The sequence below is a fragment of the Chanos chanos genome, chromosome 5 (genome assembly GCF_902362185.1).
Source record: "Chanos chanos chromosome 5, fChaCha1.1, whole genome shotgun sequence".
NCBI lineage: Eukaryota > Metazoa > Chordata > Actinopteri > Gonorynchiformes > Chanidae > Chanos > Chanos chanos.
Window position 1 is genome coordinate 48,017,049 of NC_044499.1, and position 22,707 is coordinate 48,039,755.

General features: G+C 40.2%; 1 protein-coding gene across 1 annotated transcript; it reads left to right on the top strand.

Moving 5' to 3' along the window:
* The first annotated feature begins 17,826 nt into the window (after positions 1-17,826).
* Positions 17,827-22,661, top strand: gch2 (GTP cyclohydrolase 2). The gene is made up of 6 exons (XM_030774372.1): positions 17,827-18,283; positions 18,982-19,091; positions 19,564-19,619; positions 20,813-20,844; positions 20,972-21,056; positions 21,356-22,661. Exons 1-6 carry the CDS (start codon positions 17,977-17,979, stop codon positions 21,483-21,485), a joined length of 720 nt encoding a protein of 239 aa, XP_030630232.1. The 5' UTR covers positions 17,827-17,976; the 3' UTR covers positions 21,486-22,661.
* Positions 22,662-22,707: the final 46 nt, after the last annotated feature.

A 22,707-nucleotide genomic window follows, 5' to 3' on the forward strand; every position in this document is an offset into this window, starting at 1 on the left:
AAATACACATCAGCTTTGGTTGCTCTGAACAAGCGGCGATCTCCTCTGACCGCTGACACGTATAAATCTGTATGTATGGCAAGAGTACGCATGGCAGTCTGGACAAGAGTGCCAAACAAACACATAAATAAACCTTGTCCCATATCTACAACATACAACACCACCTGAATGTCAACGCAACAACTCTAGAGAGACGCTGCGCACAGTGTAATAAAGTTATGTTTAAGGGTAGACATTATTATTGCTAAGCCCTGGTGCACTACAGTAAGCTATACTGGAGTCAGCAAGGAGCCAGTGAGTGAGAAATTCATTGGAGACAAAAATAACATTGAGACTACTCTGAGAATATTTTAGGTCACATCTGGACCATGTCTGTCTGTTTCAATGGCGAGAAACCTTCCAAGGCATTCACCGAATCACGGTCAGAGAAGAAACCCCATTTCCAGATATCCGAATCTCTTTATGTCACGTTGTTAATGCGTTCGTAAAAAAAAGATTATGAGGGGAAAATTAAACCCACAACATGTTGTGAACACACAAAAGCCTGAAAATATTCTCTCAGAAAACACGCTTCACTGATAATGTAATGTTAGTTCTCACGAAAGGACTTTGATCACTGCGGTTTTGTTTACTGGTAAATCAATGGATAATGTTGAATACAGGTAGAAAATGTTCTAATATTCAAAAAGAGAAAAATCCCCAGGACACATGGTTAAGAAAGCATTTTTTTTAACTAATCATCACACCACAGTGAGGAACCTGCCCATAACCCTACAGGTCTACAAGAAATATATTTATTATCATTAAGTGCAGTATACTACACATTTTCTAGTGTCTGAATAACGCACTTGAATCTCTGTCACATTTAACAAACAGTGCAATTTTAAAATTTTCAAAAATAAGTCTTCTTTATACAAAACGAAGCATCCTGTGATACAAGAGAGGGCCTGAATGTGAGACAGGCCCTTGGTAAATCTTCTCAAAGTCTGGTGCACTCAGAGAGTTAGTCCTGAGGGAGCTGACTCCGTCACACACTGATGTCACCGTAGATAAGCAGCTGTATGAATCAGCTTGTCTTCACACATCCACAGAAGAATATACAAAAATAATAACCAAATAAAACTTGTTCAGCACTACTAAGGATAAGACAACATGTACTGAGCTACTTCCCTACTTCAGTTTTGTGCATTCCAGGACAGAGATAGAAAGGAAACCAGATACGGTTTTAATTATGTTAAATTTATAACTTACACAAATCTAACTGACAAGTTTAAGACTTGGTTGAGTGATTCGGTTTATTTTGAGAAGAGAAAAACATTGTTCATATGCAGCCTTTTTAAAAAATTTTTTTTTTTTGGAACAAGAAGATAAGAAAGACCCCTTGTCCCCTACATCAACTGGAAGCACGAGGACAGTCTGTGGATGAATCCTGGCACTAGATCACAAAACACTAGGCCGTTAAATACTGGGCTATTCTCTGCTCAGCTTAGGTTTCTGCTACTGAGAACGTTAACAAGCCTTGCCCAGAGCTACTGCTTCCTGGTACTGCAAACCCAACCCCCACCAGCCCCCACTCTCAACCCTTCACTACACCCCCACACCCCTACCCCCCACCTTTCCCTCTACGTGATATTACAGCCAAACTCCACACTAGACATCCCCTGTACCCCACAGCGGAGAGAACAGACAGCACACACACACACACACACACACACACACACACACATACATACATACATACGCACATTCACATAATTCTGAAGTTCTCACTCCTCTGTGCACACAAAATAAAGGATAGGTTAGGTGGTAGTATTTCTCTTATTCTATTCTGTTTTTTGCTCTCCCCCCCCCCCCCCCTAGAAATCAAACAGAGCCAAGTGATATTCAGATTTGCGGGGCATGACTGCAAGAAAGTCAATTACGCTGTAGAGGGAATGACAACTATACAATATCCAACACCACAGACAAAGCGTTCTCAGCTATTCCATGGCATCCACTCTTGGCTTTTACTCTAGCGTGGCTTTATAGTCCTAATTAAAATGTGATAATTCAAAGGCACCCAACTTCACAAACTGTTTTTAGAAGCAACTAACTGGAGTACTAGGGGGAGGGAAAAAAGGCACAGCTAACTGAGATACTAAAATGACTACTTGTCGAGTAACGCATAACTAAGTAGGATCATTTAAAGAGCTGATAACGCGGATGGCTCAGACGGCAGACAGGCAGACGGGCGGGTGGTACTTCCTCAAAACAGAGATAAGAGAAATAGAGGCACTAGGCTGGTGCTATCTCTCCCCCTAACTTTGGCAAGAGTCACATGGAACCCAAACAAGATGGCACACAGTCATAGAGGCCTGGTGTGTGCATCGCATCAGGCTAAATCTCTCAGACAAGCCATAGGATTGCCCCGGCTGAGAGAAAAGATTAGGGGAATTCCCATTGGGAAAGCCTTCACCTCTATAAATTAGCCCACAGGAGATACGACCAAGGAGAGTGCAGGTATACCCTTCAGCTCTGTCAGGAGAGCTTTCTAGGAAAAGTCTCTGCTTCGTGGTCTAAGCCCCTCTCATGCCAGCCAAATACCTAAGGAAGCCTTAATCTCTGCACACTGAAGTGTGTCAGGACGAATATGCGACGCACTAGCCCTTCCTGTCCCTCTGCATGTTGCTATACCACTTTTGAACCATCTGACCCTGTCCGACAGTCTCTGAAGAGCTTACGAATGAAGACCAGGGCACTGTATCTGATCCAATGCTTCGATGAACCTCAAAATACCAAGGCTGCATGTCTGCTCGTAGGTAAAGTAAGGTACCTCAGCTTTGTAAAGACCACAGAAAAGCTCCCTGACTATATTGTATTGTGCCAGAGCCATCTCTGGCGTTAGACGGCATTATTCTACAACTTTCTATGAACACAATATGTTTATCTAATCCCACGAAACAATCAGAATGCCTCAGCATAACATGTGAGACATGTTTCATCTTTGGTGCTATCAAAATAGAGAGGCTAGATCTACACCACAGATTTTGCTAGCTCTCTTGCTGTTCATCTCCAGTGAGTGTCGAAACTTCTTGATACTCAAAACACCAATAAGGTCACCTTAAAATTCTTAAATCACCACAGCCATAGCAACTCAAACAGGACAGAAACGTGTGTCCTATTTTACCTTCCAGCAACTGTGATGAAAAAATGAGAAATGTCTATCAATTTTATCACAAAAAAGGAAAAAAAAAAAAAAAAAAAACAGTTTTTGGACAAGCATTTCTAAAACTACTGGAGAAATCAAAGACAATCAAAGATAATTAATAGATAAATGAAGAAATAACTCTGTGACTAAAAAAAGAATTCTTCACGTTGCAATCTCGTATCTCCATTAGCATACAAAGTACAATGTTACATTAAGTTATATTAACACTCTTCATGACCTAAAAAATATGATACGTTGTACTTTCATAGGGCGTACAGTGAGGAGATGTGGTAAAAATCAACGACAGGCTACATCCCTTGTGGACAGACTTATGCAGAAATTCACCAAGACCAACTAGTACATTTATGCTTATGAAGACTTCATCTACCGGTAGCAGGCCTACATCAGTGACCGTCGCTATAAATTTAGTCATTCTACACATGCGCTGCAAAATGCCTTAACTAAATCGATTATCATCCTTAACGAGGACTTCTTCAAGAATGGTTCATAGGAGATCATCTAATGTGCGCATTCTGAGAAACGGCTCGGATGATCCATCTACACTAGCTGGGAATACTGGACATACCAGAGTCTAACGAAATAGCGGTATTTTACGGGGCATCTATATAATCACTCAACGCCGCCACTTCGTACTTTGCTAATAGCTTAATATATCGCAAATGACAAACCCCGAGGAATGCTGCTGTATTTAAAACAGTCTTAAGAGCTCTGGCGTAGCACTAGACATAGGCATTTTACATAATTTAAAAGTATTAGGCGGTGCGTTTGTCATGGTTGCTAGCTGAACCGGCACTGAATCAGGAGAGGGCCGATCAAAAACTATTTTAACGATCGAGAAGGCATGCAGAAAAACGTCACTATCCAAATGCTCAATATATGGACATAAGAAAACACACTTACTGGTTAGTCTGTCCTATTCGTGTCTTATTTTTTCGAATGTTTTCTTTTGTTTGCAGAAAAAATGCGATCAAGAAAAGTCGAGTACATATTCCCGTGGTACGAGGCAGTAACGAATAAAATAAACGAAAATGTGTCGGTGCTTCTCATCTCGACGAACAGATTTTGTTGTAAATTAAATGTCGATGCATCGATGACATCTTCGACATTTTGTCATTTTTTCACGATCTAGGCCTACGGTTCCCTTCCTCCCGTTGTCGTTCTCTATCCCGACGGCCGATATGGTCGCCAAGTGCAGTAGAGAGGAGAATGGAGCAGAGGGGTGGAAGGCAGCTCTTGACTGACACCAAAGGACTCCAATTGAAAGTAGCCCCAGACCAGGCTTTCCGATGGCGGATACGGATGGGGAAAGGCTTCGCTGAGTGTCATGACCTGACGGACGCGTCAGTTCCCCTCTGTGCTCCCACAAATCAAGCATTCACGTAGAGAACACAGAGAAGCAGTTATATATGAAAAGGTTATAAATACGTAGAATGTGGAGGTGCGTGGGGCAATGCAATGCTGAAAGTTTGCTTAAGAACACGTATTGGAATTCATGATTGTAGCGAGGTCCACGGGTGGCGCACAGTCGCGTGGAGGTAATTATGTAACATCCCTGGATGAGAGAGGATGGTAACAGTGATTCATTGCTGATAAAACTCACTCGTGGGAGTTGAAAGTCTAGGGTAAATGCATAAGATTTCATGCTGACATTAATGCAACACGCGTGCAGTATCGTATTCCCTACTGTTTTCTTTCCGTCATTTGACGACCGTCCTTACTTGTCTGCTCATTTCACAAAAGGATATTAAGAAAGAAATGAGAATGCTCTTGCACACACGTCACCGGGTCCCCTTAACTTCAGGCGTTCTGTCGCGTGCCGGGTTCTCCCCATGAAGGGTTGCAGTTGCTATTACTTCAATGTACCAGAGGGCGTCAGTGTGATTCTGTAAATTGAACAACTTGTTGCCGGTAAAGGAATAATCAGTCCAGCAGATGCGCTGGTTCTGTATTATGTGATATAATATTTCCAAAATAGTCCGTTTCAGAGTATGTATACTTAAGATATAAGATTAAAATTATAATACATACTATAAGATCAAAAGAGCAATGTCTATTACTTGCCAATATGTATGAGAGAAAGACAAGTATAATATGGATATTTATGAATAAAAACCTATGGTGAATGTTTGTCCAAGCTTATGTATTAGAAGAATAGATGTTGCATGAGGAGCAGTTCTCTGAAAGTACAGTCCATCCACCATTGGTTTTAGAGAGATTTCTTGTCAATACGTGAGTGTTTGAAGGTGAGGTGGTGTTGTTATGGGGGATTTCAACCACTATGACTAGTCCGTGGAATAATTTTCATGTGAGTCAGTCCCTTTGTTGCATGTCTCCCTCTCTGCCACCTGGTCATGCGACATGGATGTCGGTTGTGTGACAAAGGGCAGACTGTTCTCTCCATAAATCCCTGTTTAAGCCAGAGCATCAGCTGCCGGCCCATTCGCTCCCCTCATAAGTACAGGCACGTTTGTCTCTGCTCTGACTGTGTAAAACCTTTGGTCCGTGTTTTTACCCGGCTCTCGGTAATGTACTTTTAAAAAATCCCCCCTTTGACGTTTCATCAGTTTTATATATATATATATATATACATACTCTATGTATGGATGTATGTGTGTGTTTGTATATATATATGTGTGTGTGTGTGTGTGTGTGTGTGCGCGCGTATATGTAAATGTGTGAATATACACACACACACACACACACACATACACAAACATAATTTGTCTAATGTGAACAGTGAGTGTGAGTAGTGGAATGCTAAAAATCCAGTTCATGAGAGTTACATTGAAGAAACAAAACAAGTATGATATCCCACCAAATCATTCATATCCTTGATAAAGATGAGTGCAGAATGCATATATTAAATAAATTATACAGGTAGGAAGCAATAGTTTGTGCTAATAAATAAAAGGAAATTATTTTATAGTATATTGTTATCCAAAGAAAATTGTTCAACAAATGATATTTTGTGCTTAGGACATTTGTTCACTAACTCTAACATCATTTGAAATAAAAACGCAACCAAATTAAATATCACTTTAAAACATTCATTCTAAAAAAGTTGATCTCAACTGTTCTGAAATATCAAAAAAGGTATGCACAGAGACACATCCATTTATCATCTGTCATTAGGGAAAGGGGAGAGAACTCCAAAAAGAGGGAACATACTTTAGATGGTAAAATGCATAATCATTCAAACTACATATTCCACGAAAAGTGAGTAATTAAGACGTTGACAAGCTCTGAAACAAAGGTATCTCTCAAAGAACCTCTTGGCCTCACAGACAGGCAAGTGGTTAGGAGGGCTAAGAAAAATCCAAGGGCCTTAAATTAAGCACAAGGCAAGAAAGATTGATTTGTGCATGACTTTGTACAGCACTTTTCTTTTTAGATAATCTTTTTCTCTTCTTTTCATCCACTGTACAAGCAGTTCCCGAAGAGTGCTTGAAGCATTAAGTGGAAGTGACATTTCAAAGTCTTACCGCTCTCTGACTTTTTTTTTTGTTCGTGTAGTAGCTTTCCCATCTTTCTAGGTAAAGTTTTCATAGCTGTGAAAGAAAAAGCCGCACGCTTATTGGACTCAGAAACACTTTTATACGCTCACTAAACAGCGATTTGTTTTGGTTTGTTTGAAGCTGAGACACTTATCTGAGCATCAAGTCTTGATACACACGAGACTACTTACAGGAGGACGACTCAACCACAGCTTAGGAAGGACACGAGAGGGATAGAGAAGGCAGTAGGTTGAGATGGCGTATAAACTGCAAAAAAAAAAAATATATATATATATATATATATACAAATTTAATCATATCAAATAAAATAGTAACACAATATAGTTTTGAAGTGATATAATATTATAATGTGAAGTGCTTGCATGTGACCTTGGTAGTGTAGTTTGCGTAGTCATTAAAGGCTATTTTCAATGGACTTAGTGAAATGTTGATAGTTAAGGTAGGGGCAATGGAGATGTTAGTACTGTAAGAGTATTGTAGGTGATGTTGGAGGTGAAGCACTACTGTAATTTTGGGGCACCAGTCCTTGCAGACAACTCAGTCAGACACATTTGCTGAGGGACGTAAATTCTTCGAATTTGTAGAACTGATATGACAGAAGAGAAACAATATGAAACGGGTAAAGTACATACAAATATGTTGAGTCAAAGCAGTCTTCTAATGCCTCCAAGAGGCTTTCTTGATTGGAAGATTACAGATTTTTTTCTTTTGTAAACAGGTATTAAGTGAACCATGGCGTGATCAGAGTTCCCTGGTGGGAACAACAGTCAAGGGTTTCCTGCTCCTTCATTGGGCCTGAACTGTACCTCCACAACTCCGGGCGATTTCATCTCTGTATCACAATGCCATCTCTAAGACTAATTTACCCATTAGAAACTTTTACTATTCCATTATCATCTGGTGAAAAAAAAAAATTACCACACGGTGGAAAGTAAACTTTTTCATTGGTCATTTCATAGTTATTCTTAATGGCCTCTAAAGTTTGGTTCACATGTTAAAATTCATCTTCAGAAAATGTTTCCCAGGTCACATATGCATGAACTGTTTTAAATGATTGAATTTAGAGGAATAGTGAACGCTGCTGGACCTCAGATTTGAGAGTTAAGACGTGTTCTGTGCACCGACTGAAATCAGTTATGCTATTAGGACTCAGCCTATGAGGTCAGCTAACTTAAGCAATTATCCTTACTGACATCAGTTTAAATTACACTTTTCTATGCTTATTTCTCTTAAATTGTATCAACTATAGCCAATTCTTTTTGATACATCTGTATGCTCGGCCCAACTCAACTCAAATCTGTTGCTTACAATGAGAACTTATTGCTACAAAGTTCATTCTTGGTGGCATTCACCGCCATCAGTTATGTCAAATCCAGTAAATGATGTTATGGGCCTTTCCCATAACGGAGCTGTTTTTTCCTTTCCAGAAACGCATCAAGCCTTTGAATATCAAGCCTTACTTCCTGTTCTATGCAATACCTGAACTAACATGTAATCAAACTTTTAAACCTGTCAACACTTTTAAACAAACAAGACATTTTCTCCTTGTACTCCATGTGGAAAAAGTCATTAGAAAAGTCATTAGAAGAGAGCAATGCTCAATTTTTTTTTATGTCAAATAATATATAACAGCCATTTCTGAGGTTCTTAAACGAGTCCTTCACTGTTACCGTGCAGACATCATGAAACTTTTCTTACTGAAGTGACAGTAAGTCTCCACAACTTACATTATATTTGACGAGGGGGAAAAGTTAATTTAATTTCTGTTGAGACTTTTTGGTTGTCAGGTTTAATGAAAATGATAAGTTCATAATGAGTGGTACTGAATATTTGCCTTTGGCAGGGTTTATTAAAAATATGCTACCACAATTTCACATGGCATTATGTTGTGCAATAAAATATTATACATGGTATCATACATTTGCTACGACAAGAAATTGAAGCTCTGTGCTTTTCAACAATCCACATTTTATCATGGTGAGGGTATTTGAGGACATCTGAAAGATTATGTTAAGGCTATTTCCAGTGGAAGTCTTATCATTTCAAAATATTGGAGATGTGATCTCCAATTTTACAAGAGCATGTGATGTAGGGAGAAAACTTGAGGGCTGTGGAATGACATACACATTCCAGGGACTCAGTGACTACAGTGCAGTGGACAAAATGCATTATGTCCGCACTGACACACAAAGCACAAAGTGCACGAGTGATAGAAAGTGGATTGTTCCTATTTCAGTTTAAACATTTTGAAGTAATAATCTTGTGGATGAACAAATCAGAAAGTAATAAGCCGACAAAGTTTTCAGAAAGACCTTGAAACAGATGTTTTCCTATTGTTGGAGGCAAAGGCATTACCCCACCTAGGATGCTGGAACGCGCCATGTGCAAGAAGCCTCGCGAGTGCCCGTCAACTTACCAATGAATAAAAGGCCATTGCCCACACTTAACTGAGGCTTCACACGTTGGCCCAAGACAAAGGACGGACCGATCACCTTCAAAGGCCTTCAAAAAGGACTCTCCGTGGTCACAACATGATGACCTGATGGGCTGTCAGATGGTGTTCAACTGATCGAATGCTTAACTGGCACCTACGTGGCATCATAGCACAAACACGAAGTTATGTTCCCGTCCTACTGGATTACATCCGCCTAAGCGTCACCATGACTGGATCATACCCAGATAGCCTGAACCGTGACACAGGGCCTGTCTCTTAACTCTCATTATCAAAGAGCTAAAAATAACATATCAAAATATGCATTAAAACATCGTGTTGCCAAACAGACAGGGAACAGTCCGTTGTGCAATAAATGTATCACATGTTGTTCTATGCTGTGTACCTCCTTTCCAAATTCAGGAATCATTGTACCGATGAGCTTTGGAACAAACAATTACACACCCTGGCTTGTGTAATGTCACCTGAAAGTGAAATTTACAACAGACATCATGGTATGTGCTGGGATAAAAAAACAAAGTACAACGATTCATCTTTGCCTCTTGCGGAACGTTCGTCCGGTTAACTTTGCCCCGAAGCAAACCTCACCGTCCGCTTAGTCAGTGTCTGATCCCGTGCCGATCTCAGAACACCTCATCCAGACGAAGTCTGCTGTGACTCCAGAAAGAGGACTTTCTGTGGCTTCAGTGTTGTCACTTACGATATAAAAGGTTGTACCCAAGTATGACTTGTTCTAACTGTGTGTGTGCTTTCCCTCTAGGTTGCTCCACAGATGTGGCATGCTGATTGAGGGTGCTGTGTTCTTGTATTGGCATTAGCCACATCCACCTTTCTTAAAAAGATAGCCTTCTTCTCAAGATGGCCCTCTGTTCTCCCTGTTAAAAGTTGGGGGACAAGTCGATCTTGCAGGAATAAGATTTTCTTTACTGATTGTAGTACAAAACCCTCATTCCCCCTGTGACATCTCATTAACAAAATCTGACATTAGTTGCTTGTCTAACTTTATGCATTTCTTCAGGTCAGTTGGAAACAGCTCTCTTGAAAATATTTTATCCTTCTTATATAATGCCAATGGCTCACCCTGAATATTAGAGGGAATACTAATATCACGTACCTATAACCATAACTTTATTTGAGAAACTCAACCAAGTTAAGTCACAGTTATTCTGAAAAACTATTTATACTTCAGTGCTCTGATTCTGAACCTAGAAATCATTCAAAATTACTCTTCATTAGCATATATTAAGTAATAGCATGAAAGTAGCAAATACAATATTGCTCTCTGAACTCAATGTGCCCAGATAACCAAGTTCCTAGATCACCACATTCAGTAACCTAGGACATGATTTACCACATACGCAAAGTCTAGAAATGCCATTATTTATCACAACAGTTAAATTCAAAGGTACAAAATGAATGTACTGTTGAGTAAAATGGCATTCAGATGGAACAGATGCAACAACCTCTAAACTGCTCACAGAAGACCTAATAAACTAGTAATAGACAGTGACTTCACTACCTTCAGTATACCAGAATGATAAAACCATACGCATGTATTAATTATAACTCACAAATAAGCACACTTAACCCAAAGAATCTATTAAAATCATGTTCTAGTAGAGTTACATACACTAATGGTTGTGAGGGAAGAAGAGGAGAAGGAGAAGAAGAGCAGGCCCTGCCAGTGTGAGAGACTGGAGTCTCTTGAGGTTGATTTCAGGAGGCCATAAGCGGTACTTTGTGTTGGTACTAGATACTGTTACACAAGCCATCATCCCATCGAGGCATTGGTGGAGAGTTCGGTTGGGCGGCCAGGCTTGAGAAGCTGCCTCCACAGGAGCTCCCTGTTCACAGTGTCAGTTGCTTCGGAGAGGTCAACAAAGTCCATCAAGAGATCCTGATGTTGTTCTCAGCACTTTACTTGCAGTTGCTATGCTGTGAAGATCATGTCGACTGTCCTGCTGTTTTTCCCAAACTCACATCGTGATTACGGTGTTGTAGACTCTGTGAAGTAGTGGATCGGGTGCTGCAGCATCAGAGATACCCCCCCTACTGTTACCACAGTTGGATTTACTGCGGATGGATTTGTCACCCTTGTTTTTATAGACCCTTGATGATGTTTGCATCAGCGGAGGGATGTTCTCATCAGCCCAAGCCTTGATGTATTGATGGAGAGCTTTTTGTGCATAGGTACCCTCTCTCCTTCAGTAATTCTGCAGGGACGCTACCAACGCCTTAGGACCTGTCGTTGTTTTTGAGAGAGCTGCTTGAACCCTCAGGAAGGTTGATGGTTGTCGGAGGTTGTGTTTGGAGGGGGGGCCGTTCTGGCAATTCTTCAAGAATGGTGTGGTCTGCCATAGAATTACTGGTTGAGTAAGGCATTTAAGTGTTCACCTCACCTCAACAGAATCTTGATTTGGTCCTACAGAGGTGTAAGACCATCGGCTGTTTTCACGGGGATAGCAGAGCAGTTTTTGTGGTTTTTAATCTGCATAGGTTTGGACTTCACGTGCTTTGTTTATTCATCACTCGTTCTGTGGAGCCCTTGTCCACAGAATGAGTGGTGAACATGGTCTGAACACGGTCTGAACTTGGTCTGTTGTACTTGCTTCCGAGCCTCTTGTAAGTCCTGCCTTATATTTTTGCGTGATGGGGATGTTTAAAGTTTCGATGTGTGCTTCATGCATGATGTTTGACAGGTGGTTGATTGTGTTCGAGTTGTCGTCAAATCAGTCTTGATGTTCTCTGTTTCTAAAGCTGATAGTTTGTCCTGCTGCCTCGTAGAATGCAGAGCTAATCAAGGCCCGCTTCTGATCTGTGGGTTCCTCTTAGCTTAGAGATAGTTCGATCTCTCTTAGCTTCTTAGCCAGGGAGTGAGGTAATTCATCCCTTCCCTTAGCTAAGAACAATTCAACTCTTTTTGTTGGACTTTAACAACTGGGGGGTGGTGGGAGGGGATGCACCGTTATGCTGAATTAAGCCACAATCAGATATTGGTTGGTATACATGACAGCTGACTAACTACACATGAACTTTGAGGATAGCAGGGGTTTTATCTGATTGTGGAACAGGGGTGCTGCTATCCTCATGGGGCGTCTCTCCTAGGAATTTGGGAAATGTTGATGAGAGCTCAGTTTAAATGATTTCACATAACCTTTTCCAGTTAAGAAACAGTAAAATTATGTCACTCTATGCGTATCTGCAACATTTTATCTGCTTTCCGAACTAATATCAAATACAATTGTTCTAACACTGCGAATGGCTTAAGCTCACTGACAGCTTGAGAATTAGGTGTTGGTTAATCGTCCCAGGGCTATTTACAAGCTCTATAGCACGATTATGGCTAAATGATTGATTGCAGGTTCACTATGTGTGATTATTTGTTTATTTTGCACAGGTTAGTTTAACTTTCTTTTGTTCTACATAGTTTCTGAACAAATGGAGGAATGCAGATCGGCTTGTGGCATGGTCTTAATTTCACTCCTATGAGAAAATAACCTCTGAGGTGATCTGGTCTTTGATAAAAATCTGGGGCGTATTTCGAGTACATGGTTTGATGACAAACCCAGATAAGTTGGCTCAGACTAAGCAGAACACAAAGCCATAGGGCTCTTCCATTAGGTTTACTGCTTACTCTGAGCCAACTTATCCGGGTTAGTCACCAAACCACGTTCTTGAAATACGCCCCAGATTTTTATGAGAAGACCAGATCACCTCAGAGGTTATTTTCTCATGGGCGTGAAATTCAGACCATGCCACAAGCCATTCTGCACTTGTACAAAAGGCTATAAACTGTTTGGTTTCATTTTGTGTTTGTTTATTGATGTGGGTTTAGATGGGAGATATAGTTTCAGCTTGTGATAGCCTTATGCATAACGAAGTTCAATTTATACATTTTAAGTCCTTAAATCTATAAATGGGGCGGCGCTCGAGTTAAGTGCAGCACCTACGTCATAATTAATTGACCCCCTTTCATTTTAGAAAAGAACGACATTTTACACCGGTGTGCCGCGTTCCTGTTTATATGGTTATTTACGGATTGTTACGATTTCACTTTATCAGCTGTGCGTTAATGAAAAAAAAAAACACACACATGCAACGTTTAATACAGCTGTTCAATCTTTATTTGGTGTCCTTGTGAAGTCAGTACCTGTGCCCTATAAGTTCCATCCTGGCCTTAAGTGGTGTTCTGGCTGACACCCCAGGTTGAGGGCGGTTACAAATACGACAAGCGCCTCAGTAAAAATACAGCTCTCACTTACAGCACTCCTCTATTAGTTTGCAAACTATGTAGAACAAAAGAAAATTAAAATGTCCTGTCCAATCAGAGCCCAGCTGGTCCTACTTGGCTAATCACCTTGTTACCAATTATTGTGTGTGCCTGTCCTAAATTTGTTCTCCCACTGTGCCTGTATACACTGCCTGGCCAAAAAAAAAAGTTGCATTTTGTTGGACCTCCTTTAGCTTTGATTATGGCGTGCATTTGCCGTGGCGTTGTTTCAAGAAGCTTATGCAACATCACAGCATTTACTTCCATCCAGAGCTGCATTCATTATTAGCTGAGATCTTGTTTATGACGAGAGAGTCGAACCACTCCGTAAAGTCCTCTCCAGCACATCCCAACAACTTTCAATAGGGTTAAAGTCAGGACTCTGTGGTGGCCAATTCATGTGTGAAAATGATTCCTCATGGTCCCTGAACCAATCTTTTGCAATTTGAGATCGATTAATCTCGGCATTGCCATGCTGGAATATGCCCATGCCATCAGGGAAGAGAAAATCCATTGATGGGATAACCTGGTCATTCAGTACATTCAGGTACTCCAATTCATTTTATTGCCACATAACATTCCTGAGTCTAGACCTGACCTACTGAAGCAACCCCAGATCATAACTGCCTCCAGAGGCTCCAAATCCAAATGGTGATTTCTTTTTTTTTTTTTAGCTAAGCCATGTATATACCCCTGTGTTTCTCTGTGTATCTCTTTCACATGCTCATAGTATTGAGCCATTGGTCCATCTGATAGTCTTGCGTGCTGTTTTTCCCTATTACCCTCTTTGTTAGCCTTACTGTGTATTGAATTTAGCTTGCTACTTGACTTTAGATCTTGCCTGGTAGCCCCAGTAGCCTGTATTTTGTATACTGGATACCGCTTGTTTCATGTCTACACATTTGAATCACAATTTGGATTCAAGATATACCTGCATTTGTATGTAGTCCCCTTCAGTTTGTGACGATAAGATATTGATTGGTATCAACATGTGGCCACATGATATGGATGCTGCTGCGGTAACTTGTTAAGTATTTGTTAAGGATTTAAAGCTGGTGTTTTTTTCTCGATGTGCATTCGTCCTGAATGCAGTGAGGCTTGGGCCATGAAAGGAGGCGATTAAGGTCAAGGGGACAGGGACAGAAAGAAAGAGAAAAGAGAGAGAAGAGGGAGAGAGAGAGAGAGAGAGAGAGAGAGAGAGAGAGAGAGAGAGAGAGAGAGAGAAAGAAAGTGTGGGGGGGGGTCATGGGGAGAATCCATGCAATATTTAATCTCACAGTTGGTGAAACAATTAGTAGCTCATGTATTGCAATTTAAGAAGTCTCTCCTCAAACCGGCACCCAAGAGTTAGCAGTTCCGATTTGTGTTTCTCTGACTTATAGGAACAATTTTTGTTCGTCTCCTTTAGCCTAGAACATATGAATGAAAAACACAGCATCAAAACTAACAGTCCAAGTACTGCAACAAATACTGCTGCTTCTCAATGGAGCTTTTCGAAAAATCGAAAAAATCGATGCTTTGGTAATAGGCAGGGGCAAATCTCGGACTGAATCAGTCATACTGAGAGACAGTGAGGTAACGTTCTTATGAAAGACAAATTATTCCAAGTACAGTTAGACAGATGTAAATGTACAGATGGTGTGATTTCAGTGTATAAATGACAATTTTCTTCCTCCGCCGTGGAAGGTCCTCTGTTCAAAGATTCAGAGGATCCTCTAGCACGTCCATGACAGGCCTCATGGAGATCCTTTCATTCCACAATCAAACATACATCTTCGTGGCAAACATGAATTTCACCCATTTTTGAAATATGTGAAAGGTCTGCAGTTATGCAATTCCATTCTTGCAAAAGACAATGGCAATGATTTCAGCGATTCAAAAGCAAAAGGATGCACACTCCACACAGAGCCTCAGGGGTTGAAGCCTGGTCACTTGTCTCCATGGAAACATGGCTCATTTTATCTCCTTCTGCTGGGCGGGGGGAGGGGGGGGGTTGTGTGTGATTCATGCTATGTTCCATGTCACGATCTTCTCATCCATTGATGACGTGAGACATGTTCAAAAACAGACCACCCTAACCTTCTTTCCATGTTAGTAGAGTTCCAAAATAAATAAAATAAATAAATAAAGAAAGAAATCAAATAAATCCAAGCCACAAAGCAGGCTTTGACATTTCCACGACGGCAACAAATTACGTTCACACCTGCCCGCATACACGTCACAATCTACTGAGCCCTCTTTTCCTTTCAGATCGTATCTCTCATGCCGATTAGCATTCATCACCCAGAGTACAAGGCATTAGACTGTAGGCTGCTTAGAGAGCGCTGGTGCCAATGGCGTCCGGTGGTTTCTCCTCATCTTGAGTCTAAAGGGGACATTACGCACAGGACCTTTTAACAAGGACAAGTGATGCAATAAACAGTGGCAGGAAACCTGCTGCATTGCCATTTCAGGAAAGTTGCATAAAAGCGTAATCACTTCTATTAACGTCACATTCAGTGAATCCTATTATATGCACGTGGTCTAAATTTACTTGCACACTGACATATTTTAGACAGAAAACCAGCTGGGTGCTTTTCTAACACAAGAAACTTGACAAAAAGTTAAAGAGAAACAAAATATGTAAGCAAAAATGAACTGAAAAGATTTTCGTTTCCACATCAGTGTTTCTGTAGTAATTATTCTGTCTCGTCCTCTAGAGTTCAAGGGCGTTTGACAAAGCAAATTGCCATTGCGATTTCTGAGGCCCCTCAGCCGGCTGGTGTTGTGGTAGTCATTGAGGTAGCGTGAGTGCCATACATACAAACCAATCAGCTAACGAGACATCACGCATAGGATTTGACATACACCCAGAACAATTAGATTATCAGTCTCTCACACAAGCATCCGTTCTGTTCTACATATTCCTCATTCACTCAGATGCCTTTTATTTTTCATAGTGTACATGAGCAGCAGATAGCTTTGAACATTCCCCAGATATCTCTTCACTCTGATGTGTGCTAAGCACAGATAATGTGATTCTGTGACTCTTATACAGTATTAAATGCTTGAATGATGAATTATGCGTCTTCATCTGGATATTTTTGTTATGTTGCAGACATATGTGTATGGTTATGCGTGGCGTGCAGAAGATGAACAGTTGCACTGTGATACGTAATGCGTAAACCAGATCTTCAGCATCTATGTTTCATGACTTAGTCTTCTACTGTCTTACAGAACCCATGTCTGTGTCGCAGGACCGGGACCACAGTATTAAGTTTTGTGCTTTTAAATCTTTTTCTGAAGTCTTAACAACTATCAAAACGGAATTTAAATGTGAACCAGGAAACTGTATATTAAAATTGCAGTGCTTATATGCTACTACTTTTAATATTTTGAAGATCTATAAAAACTGAAGGGAGTACAGATATTGTTCTCTTAATCTTGTGTTTCTAATAAGTATTGTTGTATTTTTTCCACGCTTTTATGTACAGTGATGCACAATGAAAAATTTTGTTCATGCTCAGCTCTAAGACCACATGCTAAATAGAAAAATCCTAATAGTACATTTAGTACTATTTCAGCATTACGTTTTTGGCGATATACTCTTTTTTGTTTTTGTTTTTTGGGGTTTTTTTTGAAGATTATGCCCAAAATGCAAGGTATACACTACAAGATGGATTTTTTGTGCATCACCAGTACACTCTGAGGAGTGTGACAGCTGCATGTAGCTCATCTGTAACGGCCTGATGCTCACATGATCTACTGTAAGCTGCGGCTCATCACTAAGGGGCAGCACATTTGACCTTTCTTAGTGAAGAGTGCTTTGTCAACCAAATCAGTTTTAGATACGGTCCTTGAAAAGCTGGATCAATTTGAAACATCTTTAAACGTGTGACAATCTACTCAAAACTACCTTTTTTAATACACTGTGACTATATTCTGAATAAACCTTTTACGAAAAGGAAATATTGGTCTGTGATATTATACGTATTTTTTTTTTTTCTTTAAGTTTTATGGAACAAGGTTGCGCGTGCTTTCCAACTGCGCGTGCTTTGCAACTGCGTGCTTTCCAGGAGGTCTTGGCATAGGAGATCATGTGCCCACGTAACAAATGCGAATATATGCAATAATTGGGGATGATTTTTAACAAATATTATCTTTATTTTGTTCTTTCACCGTATGTTTGAGGTAACGAATTGATTACCGGCGATTAAACGATATGCATTCCTCCGCTGTAACCACGTGTGACATTTAAACTAGACAGCTGGGCGCGCGGTCATACCTCTAAGTGATTCTACGTGTCGTCTACGTGAACAAATTCGATACGGAGAGAGCCGTGAGTCCCTATAAATACGCTGTGTGCATGAGCGAGTGGCGAGACTTCGGGTTAGGTTTTGAGCAGGTGAGAAGTCAGGCTTCACAATTGCCCGGCGCTCAGCTTTGAATAACACAAAGTCGGTCCATTCAGATTCAGTATATTCAAAGTGTTTTTTAAAAATTTAACTTGGAAGAGCAGTCTAATTAGTGACTTTATCACTTTCAGCAGTAAATGGAATATCAGAAAGTGTCAGACATGAACGGCTTGTGCAACGGTAAAATTGTCACAGAATTTAACTGCCGCAATGGCTTCAGCGAACTGTCTATTGAAACTAAGAAAGCTGCAGTCCAGCGTAAAAATGAAACATCCCGTAAAGAAGCAGAGGACGAATCGCGACTGCCAGCTCTAGAAGCTGCTTATACTACCATCCTTCAGGGTTTGGGTGAGGACACCGACCGACAAGGTCTCCTCCGGACGCCACTCCGTGCTGCTAAAGCTATGCAATTCCTCACCAAAGGCTACCACGAAACAATATACGGTAAAGTCTGTTCATCAATAAAGTATTATAATAAGCCTTTCACGGTGCGGGCTAACTTTGCAAGGTGGTTCTACAAAATGTCGCGGTTGTTTGAGTGAGTTTTGCGTTCGCGCGCTGGCGCTTGTGACGATGAAATTGTCTAATTGTCAAGAACTTGCTAAGTTGTCCAGGAAACATTCCGTTCACATATCACACATCAGCTTTTCCTGGGTTTAAATGGCACTGTCTTAGTAATATCTTATGTCAGTATTTTTTGTTTTAGTGTGGAGACTTCATAATCACCTCAGTTTCAAGGCACCAGCTCCATTCATAATTGCTCAAGTGAATGTGTTTATATAACATCTGTGTTAATAGATCCATTGTTCTCTGGGTTCTTTCCCTAACACCTTTCCTGGCATTCTGTCTCTGGTTATTGATCTGAGAAACTATGCTTGTTTAGTTATGTAAATATGTGTGTGTGTGTATGTGTGATTGTAAATGGAGATGACTGAGGGTGTTGATGGAGACTGAGCAACTAAGAGTGTGAGAGATGAAGAATAGTTTTCAGTCTAATGCTTTCAATCTAAGAATCAATTCAATGCTTTTGCTATAGCCATTAGGTATTTCTATACAATGCTCGACAGGTCTTTTAGTGCTATATGTATATGTAGACATTTACAGTATAATTGCACATGTTTCTGACATGATTTCATTCACAGATGTACTGAATGATGCCATATTTGATGAGGACCATGATGAACTGGTGATTGTGAAAGACATAGATGTGTTTTCTCTCTGTGAACATCATCTAGTGCCCTTCTTTGGAAAGGTAAGCCCTGTGTGTGTGTGTATGTGTTTGTATGTGTATGCGTGTCAGTACATGTTTTAATGTGATACTGTGATAGATTCGATGATGTACTTGTGGGTGGAGTAGATTCGTAATAACCGCTGATAATTTCCTTCATTTTATTTTGAAGCACTTTCATTTTCACGATCATTAATACGTGTCGTGTACAATAGCTAATAAGAGTAAAATAATACTTTTGATTATAGCAAGGCAGTGTTTATATGGCTTTTCAAATGAATATGAACATGATTAAGGCAGATATGATGTTTCTTGCATGATGAGCTATCGTTTTCCTGTAGTGTTTAGGTTTTAAGCGGTTAGTTACGCAATAGGACAGAATGCCTGCAGGAAGGAGAGAGGGTCAGTGGGTTCTTTCCTCTGGGTGGACAGAGAGCAGATCAAATATGGAGCAACTTTGATTTACCAAATTATCCTTTTATCCACATGTGCTCAGGTTCACATAGGATATCTGCCAAGCAAAAAGGTAGTTGGCCTGAGCAAACTTGCAAGGTGAGTATCCAAAAACACATACGTACATGTGCATGGAAAGAAAGAGAGGGGAAAGAAACAGCGAGAGGGGAGAGAAAATGAGAGAGAGAGAGAGAGACTAAGTGAGAGAGAACATTTTCCAGGCTAATCTGTCATCTTAGTGCTTCACAGCTTTTGTACACACGTGAGAGTGGCAGGGGACCGAGGCGACAAATTAGTCACAAGCCGCTGAGTTCTTCTGTTATCACAACCCATTGACTTGAGGCTTAGATCCAAAGCCTGCTACTATATCCTATCCCATCTGAAAAAACCCAGACTAGGCCGCTTCAGGCACCGAGAAAAATCCACTTCGCCCTCAACCTTGGCCCCGCCTCCCCATGACCCGGTGGGAACCAGGAATATTCGGTCTCTGTCTCTCTTGTTACTTGTAGGACTGGTTGTAACGACACTGAAAAGCAAGTTTAGTCTTGGATTAAAATGTACTTGAATGGATATTCTCCATGAAAACTCCAGGTTTAGTCTTAATGTCTCCTTGTGAAATCAGTTCGTAGTGTACCACTTTCTTTTGATGAATGTGTGTACGGTGATGTGGTCACAATCTGTTTCACACACTGCATAATGTAGTATCTGTAGTGATCCTCTGATGTCCTGCCAAAATTTCACAGTGCTCTCTTTGTCCTAATCAGAGACTGTACAGTACGATCATTTTTCATCCCTTCTTTTCTCGAGTCTCAATTGATTTGTCTTTCCAGTGGTGTGTCCATTTTTCAGTTCATTTGGGGCGGAAATGCATTTTTACATCCTGACTTTTATGTAAGAAATGAGTCATTACCGTCTTGTACTGAACAATAAAGTTTCATGATTCAAAAAGATTCAGAGATGTAGGGCAAAGGGCTGAGACAGCATGTGAATCATTGATAGATGAGACTGATAGTAAGGTCACTAGGGACGTTAAAATCCAACTGCACTTTTACATCGATCAAAGGATTAATCATTACTATAATGTTATTTTCATAAACATGTTAAATATTAGTATGTTTTTTTTCCTTTTGAAGTGATGTACAAAGTATCATGAAATATCTGATATTACAACCAGTTTGATAATGCATCCATTTGGAAATACATTTTGGATGGTTGTTTTCAGATATTTAGTAGATTATTTAAGTCTTATGTTATTACACAGTCTTTTTCAACTAGCGTTTGTTTCTTTTCAGAATTGTGGAGATCTACAGCCGCAGACTCCAAGGTTTGGTTATCAGCTCTACCCACATCGATCTCCCATTCTTATTCTCTATAAATTCTACTGTGTCTGTTTGATTAATGGGTTCTAAACCAATGTTTTTGTAGTAATTATTCTGTCTTGTCTTCTGCAGTTCAAGAGCGTTTGACGAAGCAAATCGCCATGGCGATTTCTGAGGCCCTTCAGCCAGCTGGTGTCGCGGTAGTCATCGAGGCAGCGTGAGTGCCATACACACAAACCAGTCAACACATAGGATTTGACATACACCCAGAACAATTAGATTATCAGTCTCTTGCACAAGCATCCGTTCTGTTCTACATATTCTTCAATCACTCAGATGCCTTTTATTCTTCATAGTGTACATGAGCAGCAGATAGCTTTGAAAGTTCCCCAGACATCTCTTCATTCTGATGTGTGCTATGCACAGATGTGATGTGATTCTGTGACTCTTAGACAGTATTAAATGCTTAAATGATGAATTATGCGTCTTCATCTGGATATTTTTGTTATGTTGCAGACATATGTGTATGGTTATGCGTGGCGTGCAGAAGATGAACAGTCGCACTGTGACCAGCGCCATGCTGGGCGTGTTCAGGGAGGACCCAAAAACCCGGGAAGAGTTCCTCGCCCTAACCAAGAGTGCATAGTGCCGCCCTCCCCCTACTCCCCTGCCCCACCCACCCCAATGATATCCCCAGAACACCATCTCTACAAAAAAAAAAAAAAACTACTTGCAATACAGACTACAAACTTTCTCCCTCTCCCTTCTGAGGCTAGCTGGCCTCCATTACAAATCTGACCTAACACGTCAATCAGGGCTCTTAACCTTATGGTTTAATTCTCCATGGTGGCTAAAAAAAACCCCTCTCCAAGTCTGAGTTTGTTGTTACTTCCACCAACTACTTCCATGTGTGTACTGTATTCTCTACAGCTGAAACTCAGGGACGGCGACAAATGTGAATATACAGGCCATGTTGTGTTTTGATATTTAAATCAGATCTTCAGTATCTCTGTTTCATGGCTCAGTCCCGGTGAAAACCACCCTAAACTGTTGTAGCTGAAGAGCATATTTGCAGTACTGAGAAAACAGAAGTTGCCGCTAACAACTCAGTAGAATCCACATGCAAACATAACATTATAGCTTTTTTTTGGTCTTTTGAATAGTTTTTATTCTTTTCCTTTTAGTGTCAGGGTGTTTTAACTTTAAGGTTTAGTTCTCATTATGAGTGTCTTAAAAACAGTCCATCTCATTTAACCATTAGTTTCTATAGGTGATACATGGCACTGGTGACAATAATCATGCTGTACTTGTTCTTTTATGAAGTCTTCTACTGTCTCATCTGTGTTGCAGGACCGGGACCACAATATCACGTTTTGTGCCTTTAGATTTTTTTCTGCATTCTAAACAACTATTAAAACAGAGTTTAAATGTGAACCAGGAAATTTTGTATATATTAAAAATAGCATTGTTTCTATTATGTCACTATTTTTAATATTATGAAGATCTGTGAAAATTGAAGGGAGCACAGATATTGTTCTATTAATCTTGCGTTTCTGATTAGTATTATAGTATAATTCTTTGGTAATGTCATCTGAATGAGAGACATTTTAAAAAGCAGTTAATTGAGGTTGTTTGTTGTCACATTCACATATTGTTAGAAGCAATCATCATTTGCAATATTCTGATTTATTACATGTTTGGTGTATGTTTACTTGTGTCTCAAATTTGTACAATCTACGTTTTTCTCCTACTAATTTACTGAACACAGTGAAAAGTTGTGTATTTTAATCCTCAAAATAAATAAACAAATGCCAATAAATTTAGAATGATCTTAACATCTTCTTTGGAAATGAAAACAAGTTTTGTTA

Excerpts from the sequence above, each read along its gene's own strand:
- gch2 (XM_030774372.1), top strand. The coding sequence starts at position 17,977 with ATGGAATATCAGAAAGTGTCAGACATGAACGGCTTGTGCAACGGTAAA. Across the intron at positions 19,092-19,563 it reads TAGTGCCCTTCTTTGGAAAG|GTTCACATAGGATATCTGCC; the intron begins GTAAGCCCTGTG and ends ACATGTGCTCAG. Across the intron at positions 20,845-20,971 it reads CTACAGCCGCAGACTCCAAG|TTCAAGAGCGTTTGACGAAG; the intron begins GTTTGGTTATCA and ends TGTCTTCTGCAG.